The 8,315-nt window shown below is 24.9% G+C and overlaps 1 protein-coding gene across 1 annotated transcript; it reads right to left on the minus strand.

The window, feature by feature from the left end:
• Nucleotides 1-2,366: 2,366 nt before the first annotated feature.
• LOC112689540 (eukaryotic translation initiation factor 2A) lies at nt 2,367-6,986 on the minus strand. Its single transcript, XM_025563308.1, has 12 exons — nt 6,846-6,986; nt 6,633-6,777; nt 6,455-6,573; nt 6,193-6,292; nt 5,710-5,885; nt 4,928-5,007; nt 4,704-4,854; nt 4,168-4,338; nt 3,753-4,088; nt 3,607-3,690; nt 2,605-2,768; nt 2,367-2,507 (listed from the first exon to the last, which is right to left on the minus strand). Exons 1-12 carry the CDS (start codon nt 6,865-6,867, stop codon nt 2,382-2,384), a joined length of 1,674 nt encoding a protein of 557 aa, XP_025419093.1. The 5' UTR covers nt 6,868-6,986; the 3' UTR covers nt 2,367-2,381.
• Nucleotides 6,987-8,315: the final 1,329 nt, after the last annotated feature.

Genomic DNA, 8,315 nt, shown 5'->3' on the forward strand with positions numbered 1-8,315 from the left:
GGTGTTTGAAACATCACAGCAACATAAATATACTATCAGTGTTCACGAAAAGACAACAATTTACAGAAGAGCCCTCGTGATTATGGATGTTGCGATACTACTGATATTAAAAAAGTATCGATACATTTCTTTCGATACAAGTACTTTTTGTATCTATCAATACTTTACTTGTATCGATAAAAAAATACTGGTATCGAATGTATAGCATTAAATCACTTATTAACTGCCATAATGGTTCAAAAATCAAAAGTACTCGAATGGTCGAATGGTATCAAAGAATAATTCTTTTCTAGAAAAATTATTTGCGCGCATGGTAGAGAATTTGTTTATAAAATTCGGTCATCATACTAAAGTCTATACTTTATACGACTGTATTTGTTATTTCCATGAACCAGAAACTACAGTCCACAATACAATAGTGTCAATAGGTTTATAATAAACCTTTTTATCATAAATTATGTATACTGAGTTCATTTTTAGCCATGGAAATAGTAAAAAGTATTGCACAAAATATACAATATGTTTAGATTTACTGATTTATATACCGATTAGATGAAATATAAATTACAAATAATGATATAGGTACCTGGTGGAAACAATTAAAAATTTGTTTATATACAGCATTTTTATCTGTGGTTCATGAACCATAACTAGTTTTAATTAAATATTAGTAAAATGGCATATTTTAAGATATACTAACATTTTGAATTCATCCTTAACTTGGAGAAAGAAAACTTTAAAATATAAAAATAATTTTTCATTTGATACTTATTCATATAGGTCGTTTTCATATTTTATTGTTATCAATATTTTAATTATATTTGTTACGATGACTAAGTAAAAGGATCAATATTTTTTTTCGATACTCATACCGGTCGTTACGTTTCGTTATTTTCATTCCATTCGTTACCAAGTGAAAGTATCGATACTTTTCTTTCGATATCATGTCTCTACCTGTAAAACCATAGATTATCTATATTGTTATCGACATTATTAATCACAACCAATGAAATTGCAGATACAATTTTAAATCAAGTTTAACCTGCCGATATCGGTGGTTTAGGGTTTAAGGCCGTGGTATTTATAATTAAGGATTAAACCACGATTATAGATAGTAATTGATATCTTCTTATCTGTGGTAATTGTGAAGGCGGGTTTACAGTGTAAACTTTACATTATTATATTTCACGATCTTTCAAGTTTTGACTCACGAGCGTGTTTTCAAAAAGTATAACACGAATCGTGAAGGTATGTACACGTGAACGCAATTACTATTTAGTAAGATGGAATCGTTAGTGGTCGGAATCATGTGCTGTTTTGTTCCGTGTATTAGTCAAACAATTAAAACAACAGAAACTGACAAATTGAAGTTAAAAAGAAGATGGTGGATAAAGCAGTTGACTCAAAGACGATCGTGGCTCACGTTTCGTGTAAACCCGTTTTAATACTTTTATTTTCTGTTACAATTGCAGTTTGAACCACAATTAAAGATACACATTATCTGCTAAAGGGGCTATTAATTAGAATTATTTTGAAAAATTATATGAAGTTCAAAAATAACTTACATTAAAGTTAGCCAATAAAATAAACTAAAATCATATGGCATAAAAAAAATTGAGGTTAAGTAGCTCTACAGCAGATGCATTACTTTTTTGAAAGATATAAGTATGAAAGTAGGTATGTAAAGATTTCAAAATGTAGATGCAACAGTTAAATTTTGTCAGACTATTAATCATATTTTTGATTTTTCAAACTCCAGGAATCCCTTTGGTAAAGGAATAAAATCCCCTATTTACTCTTCAAACAATTTAAATTTAGAATCTGTTATACCATTAGTCAATTATCTATTTATGTTAAAAGTTAAAAATAAAAGTAATACTATTGGTTTTATATACTAAAAAAAAATTATTTGTAATTGGTTTAGTATGAGGTTTAGCAATAGCCAAGTTAAATATTTAATCAAAATCCACTTTATAAATATATATTAACTTAAAAGTTTTCACAGGATCATATTGAAATTTTGTTTGCTCGATTCGGAGTAAATAATAATTCTAATGTACTACAACTTAAAGTTGCTCTGAAACAAATATTAAAAATTTAATAAAATGTAAAACAAAAACTGTAACAGTATTGATGATGATGTTTTTGTAACACTGCTCAAGTTTAAATGGAATAAAAAAAACATGTAAAAACATTATATTACCCAGGACTTTGTTCAACCGAACTACTCAATCTAACATACTAACATTAGTAAAACAATACAAGTAGCATTATTTTTGTGTTTATACAGATAACTAACACCATTTTTTATGAAAATTAAAACTTTTTAATATAATAAATTTATTTGTTCATAATTTAAAATATAATTTATTTTATATTATTTACAGTTGTAATTGTTTAAGTTCAGCTAATAAACCATTTTCAAGTTTTAATCTTGCTGTTTGATTTTTATCCAATTCTTTTCCAGAAGACTGTATAGTTTTAAGACGATTAATACTTTTTAAATCCTATAAAATAAATTAACAATTTTAATAGTCAAACACCATAAAATCTTATTAATTAATATTAATATAAAATAAAAATAAATAAAAATTTAAAACGTACAGATTGAATTTTTTTAATCCTTAATTGTTTTTCATTATCTATGGGATCATTAGTTTTCGTAATAGTATTCTGTACATTATTTGAATGTACTATTTCTAGTTGTTTAGCTTGACGTTTTGCTTCACGCTTTTTTTTCATCTTCAAATAAGCTTTTGATTGATTTTCTATAAAAAGTTTGAATCATAACTAACAGTGTGTTAAAAAAAATTGAATATATACCAATTGTAATAGAAAAAGGCAGGTGGGGTTAATTCCTACTTTTTTTTTTTTTTTTTGGTTTTGAGCAATAAGATTAACTAACAAAATATATTCAAATTTAAAATCAATAAAATACAATTTAAGATTATTATAGCAATTTGCAACAGTGTAATGGCATTTTAAACTATATTTCTATACAATAATTTTAATTTTAAAATAAAAAATAAATGTATAAAATTTAAAATGTTTTAATACTAAATATAGTTCATAGCTATGAAGTTTATAGAATACCTAATATACTCTTTTACCAGTTTATAAATTATATAATAAGTATACGTATCATCATTTTACCCTGCATAACCACATATACGTTCCACTACACCACTGATAACTTATTAAGTTAGTAAAAAACAATTTAACAACCAAATGTAATAAAATTGTCATTTAAGTATGCAATATAAATGTTGTATATTTTTTTAATATAGCTATATAAATCAGTCCTAGAACTTGTAATTAAATATTGATTTAATGTAATAATATAAATTTACTAATTTTTTTTTTTTTTAATATCTAAGAAGACATCTAATTTGTTATACATTGAATTTTAGGAGTATGAATTGAGAATTTTACAACATTTAATATTAATTAACAATGCATATTCTATAAATATCTATATTCAGAATTGCTCTTCCAATATCACTATTTATTATTTCTGAATACAAACATAATTTACACAATGGAGAAAAATTTGATATGCATAGTTCAATAAAATATCTAAGAATTTATAAATAGTGAATATCATACTTGTATCTGATGGTTCTTCATGTAAACTAGTTGGTTTAAAATCAGAATTGCGAGCATGCGGTGGTCGATAAACTTGTTTAGATGCTATAAATTATTAAAAAATACAATAACAAAATTAAATAATAAAAGATATACAATAAAATTACCAATTGGTTGGCTAGAAGTGATTCCTTCAACAGCTTTGTAAACTATAGTAGGTGTTTTAAAAGTTCCTTGAGGATAATTTTGCCAAACAACTTGAAATAGTTCATCTTTGCCCCAAGGTTTCTCATGTAATAATGCACCACTAGAATGCCATATCTTATAACCATTATTCACTTTTAAACGTGGTGCTGTTGTAGCAGTTAAAAAATGTTGACCATCAGGTGACCATTGCAGAAATGTTGTATCAGGTATTTCTATTTTCTTAATCTTTTTTTTACCATTAATATCCCATAATTCTGCATTTCCTTGTACATTACCAAATCCAGCTAAGAGGAGAAGTATTTAGATTGTTAAAGAAATGTTTGTGTTATTAATTTAATTAATTCATTCAAATTTAATAAATTATATAAAGGATATTATTCCCAAATGAATTATAGTAGATTGAATTAAAAGTTCCTGTTCCAAATTCTAAAATTGGGTCACATTTCATATTGTATAAAGTTGCCTTAGATGGCATAAAACCATAAACAACGCAGAACTCATTTGATGATGGACTCCAAGCAGCATTATACAAAGGTCCTTCTTTATCTAAACAATTAAATTTATTATTGAAAAATTAGATATAAAAATGATAACATTTAAATATATATACAATGGCAGCATGAAGTTTATTTCCCAATGAAACCATTATGAGAATGAGTACCTACCCTAAGTCAAAGTTTTAGAATCAGAGTGAAACATTTAATACTTATGTTTATTTTTTTTATATTATTTTATGTCTAATGTGCAAATTATGTATTAAACTTTTTTGTCACACATTATTATCCACCCATCCCAATTTAGTCACGAAGCAGCTGGCTTCAATAAAACCTATATCATACAGCCACTATATATATATATATATAAATTTATGTGTGTGTGTTTCATTAAATTTGATTTATTAAATCACTTACTCACTATAACTTGAGAAGTATCTCCTTTAGAAGTAATCAAATGTAGACCCTGTTTACCATAATACGATGCTCCAGTTTTATCTACATCAGTAGTGGTTAACATTAAGGATGCTGTCCCTTTTTGGTTCCAAAATATTTCTACTCGATCAGCCTAAATATTTTAAAATTAAAAATAATACATTTTTGAATATTTAAATATAAAAGGTAAGTAGTGATTATTATACTTGAAAAAAACTTTTATTGGCGATAATAGTGTTAAAATCTGGATATTGAAATAGTCGGCCATTTGAAGGGCCAGATTTAGCTAAAAAATAATATTATTCAAAATGTATTGTATTATGTATTTCAATTTTTAACAATAGATTTATTAGTAACAAATTTTTAAATAAATCTCAATTTATATTTCAATATGTAATTTGAATCCAAAAATCTTCTAAAGAAATTGTATTAGGTTGTACAAAATATAAATACTTTCAGTTACAAGCAATTAAATGAGAGTTTTAATAACTGATTTTATGATCAGTTTTAATAACTATAAAATTTTTTTTTTATTTAATTTAATTATTTAGGTTAATTTATAAGATTCTTTTAATTTTATAAAAAAATATAGTATACTTATAATATAGTTGATGTAGTACGAGTATATTTATTTACAAATTTTATTAGAAAATTATTTATGGTATATATATATATATATATAACTTGAAAATATTATTCCATAGAACTTTTTAAACCTAAATGGGAAGGAGATTCTTTTATCATAAAAATTATATATTAAAAAAAAAAAAAAAATAAAAACAATTGTTGGTTAAGTTTCAAATCAACAACAGTAAATGATTATATTGCTATCACTAATGACAAAATTTGGTTGACCACTATACTATAAATTAAGAAAATAAATTATAAAATTATTTAAATAAGTTTTCAAAGCTAATTTTTCCATAATTTACTCTGTAAGTAAATATAATTACAATAGAAAAATAAATTAATAAATATATAGAAGTACCTGGTAAAAAACAAAGTACATTAAGTGATTGATTTCCAGGGGATAATGAATAGTTATTGAGTTTCAGTCCTTTAATTCTATGCACAACATTATCAAAATTGGAATTTTCGTAAAATAATACTTCACCATTTAAGAATCGAGCACAAATTTTTTCATCAGAAGACCACTGTGGAGTCCTAAATTATTAACAATTTAATAATAACAAAATAATAAGTAAATCAATAAGTATTATACTAGGACATTTTTTTTATACATAAGTAATAATTTAAAGAAAACTAAAAAGTATAATTTTTGAAGAGTCAAATTACTGCCACAATTTAACCAAATCAATAACTATAATAATAAATAATAGTTACTTTCAACAATTAAAGATAAACTCATCATTAAAATGTTTTTAATAAATTATTTTTTTAAGAAAAATGAGAAAAATACAAATGTTATACATCATATAAGTATTTTTTTTAATTAATACATGTTTTTTACCAAAGTTTATAATCTCTGTATTCAAAACTCTTCACTAATTGTCCATTAGCTGTTTTAATTATATGCACATTTGGACTTCCTTTGGGGTTACTCGGTGTAGCTAAAAAAGTATTAAATTAATATTATATGTCATAAAAGGTAGTTAAAATAGTCAACTTATTATTTTGCGGTAGATAATAGAAATTCTTCTATCTACCTACCACAAAATATTAGGAATTTTTAATAGATAATATGATTTATAAATAAAAAATTTTATGTTTACTCATAAATGGTTCATAAATAACTAAGTAAGTTCCTTTGCTGCTATATGCTAACTGTGCAGCTTTTGGATAATCAGCATCAACAATAGTTTTCCAATCAGATGTTTTAACAAGTGTTACCCTGATAAAATATACAACAATTTGTCACTAGAGTTAAAATAAAATCATCTTAAAATATACTTAGAGTTTGTAATCCAAGCAAAATGTTTTCCATTTGGACTAAACAACATAAACTTGCATGATAACGTAACTTCAGGTAGAAAATTAGGAACTGGGTCGAACGTTGGTGTGCTTTGGTATAATAATAACCCCGTAGAACCTCGAACTTAAAAAAAATATAATATAAGTTACATGCAAGTATTTTAAATAATCAGACAAAATATAATGTTTAACCTGCTATGTTAGCACTAGCCATAATTGTATTACAAAACCTATTAACTTTCGTATCAAAAACAAAAGTAGTTTAAATAATAAACGAGTTGAAACTACTCATAATAAAATGAAATTGATTAAATTATTTAAGTGAATAAGAAAATTGTTCAATTAAAACAACAAAATTGATTGAAAACAAATTAGTACTAAACAAAAATTCGAATTCAATATGTTATTTTAAATTCATTCAATTTTCAATGGATAATTTTTGTAATGTTGTTAAAATGTTAACGTTAAGGTTAACTTTCAAAGAGTATAAACATTTTAAATCAGTGAGGTCATTATTTGATAAAGATACTTATATTTCTTGATTTTTTATATTTATCAATAAAATACTTACCTAATTTTTATTTTTTTTCTTATAAAAATAGAAAATTACATATTGCCATTAAAAAATAAGAACAAACTCCGTATATTTCACAATTTAAAATTTTTATTTTATATTTGTTGAAATAATGTTTCTAATTGTAAAACTATAATTGTTTTTGGTTTTAAAAAATAAATAAATATATTATCTACCCTAATAATATCCTATAATTTAATTTTTATTAAATATGAAATATATCATTATGTAACATATTATTATTATTTTTTTTTTAAATTTCTTACCGAGGAATAAGAAATTATTTTATTGTTGTTTTATAATTAATTTATCTTAAATAATTGTCTCCATGATTATGCTATTATTTTACTGACTGTACAATAATTATACATTAATACAGGGCTTTTTCTAAGGATCTTTTCCTACTGCCCAAAAACTACATAAATAAAATTAACTAGCCAACGGTTAGGTTAGGTTACAACTCAGTGGCGTAGTCAAGGGGTGCTGAGGGGGGCTGCAGCCCTCCCCCCGGAATTTTAAGAAAATTATATTAACACGTTGACTGCCGTGAGGGGTCTATTGACCCATCATTTACCTTTACATATTGTTTAACGGAAATGTATTATATTAATTGCCCAGGAGGCCATGACAAAATATGTTTCCGTATGAAAGTGTATATTTTGACGGTTTTCATAATCCTACGTGGCCTAAAAATGATTTTAATCTTTAGGGTCCAAAGACCCCACAAAGCCCAATGGTAAAAGTATACTGTAGGGTTTATAGATCCCACAAAGCAATAATAGCAAATTACAAATTTTTAGTATGGCAGTCAACGTGTTAATGGTCTATGAAAATCGCTAAAAAAGTTATTTAAAATTTTTAGTATTTACACTTTACAGCTATCATTTAATCCATATATTATTGTGTATCGGTTGCGAATTCAACTTCAGAGTCAAAAATTGTCAGACTCCAGAGGCAGATTTCCAATGAAGTACTGTAGGCAGCTACCTATGGTGGTAAAATTTGAGGGTAGTAAATTCTGAGGTGTTTTATTACCAAATGTAATTTTAACACTAAAAGTATGAAAAAGAATTGGAAAATTAATTACA

Source organism: Sipha flava, unplaced genomic scaffold (assembly GCF_003268045.1).
Source record: "Sipha flava isolate LNK unplaced genomic scaffold, YSA_version1 44_pilon_pilon, whole genome shotgun sequence".
NCBI classification, from domain to species: Eukaryota; Metazoa; Arthropoda; class Insecta; order Hemiptera; family Aphididae; genus Sipha; species Sipha flava.

Coding starts and splice junctions, on each gene's coding strand:
- LOC112689540 (XM_025563308.1), bottom strand. CDS start 6,867: ATGGCTAGTGCTAACATAGCAG. Junction 6,293..6,454: donor TATTTATGAACCATTTATGA/GTAAACATAAAA, acceptor ATACTTTTTTAG/CTACACCGAGTAACCCCAAA. Junction 4,855..4,927: donor CCAATAAAAGTTTTTTTCAA/GTATAATAATCA, acceptor TAAAATATTTAG/GCTGATCGAGTAGAAATATT.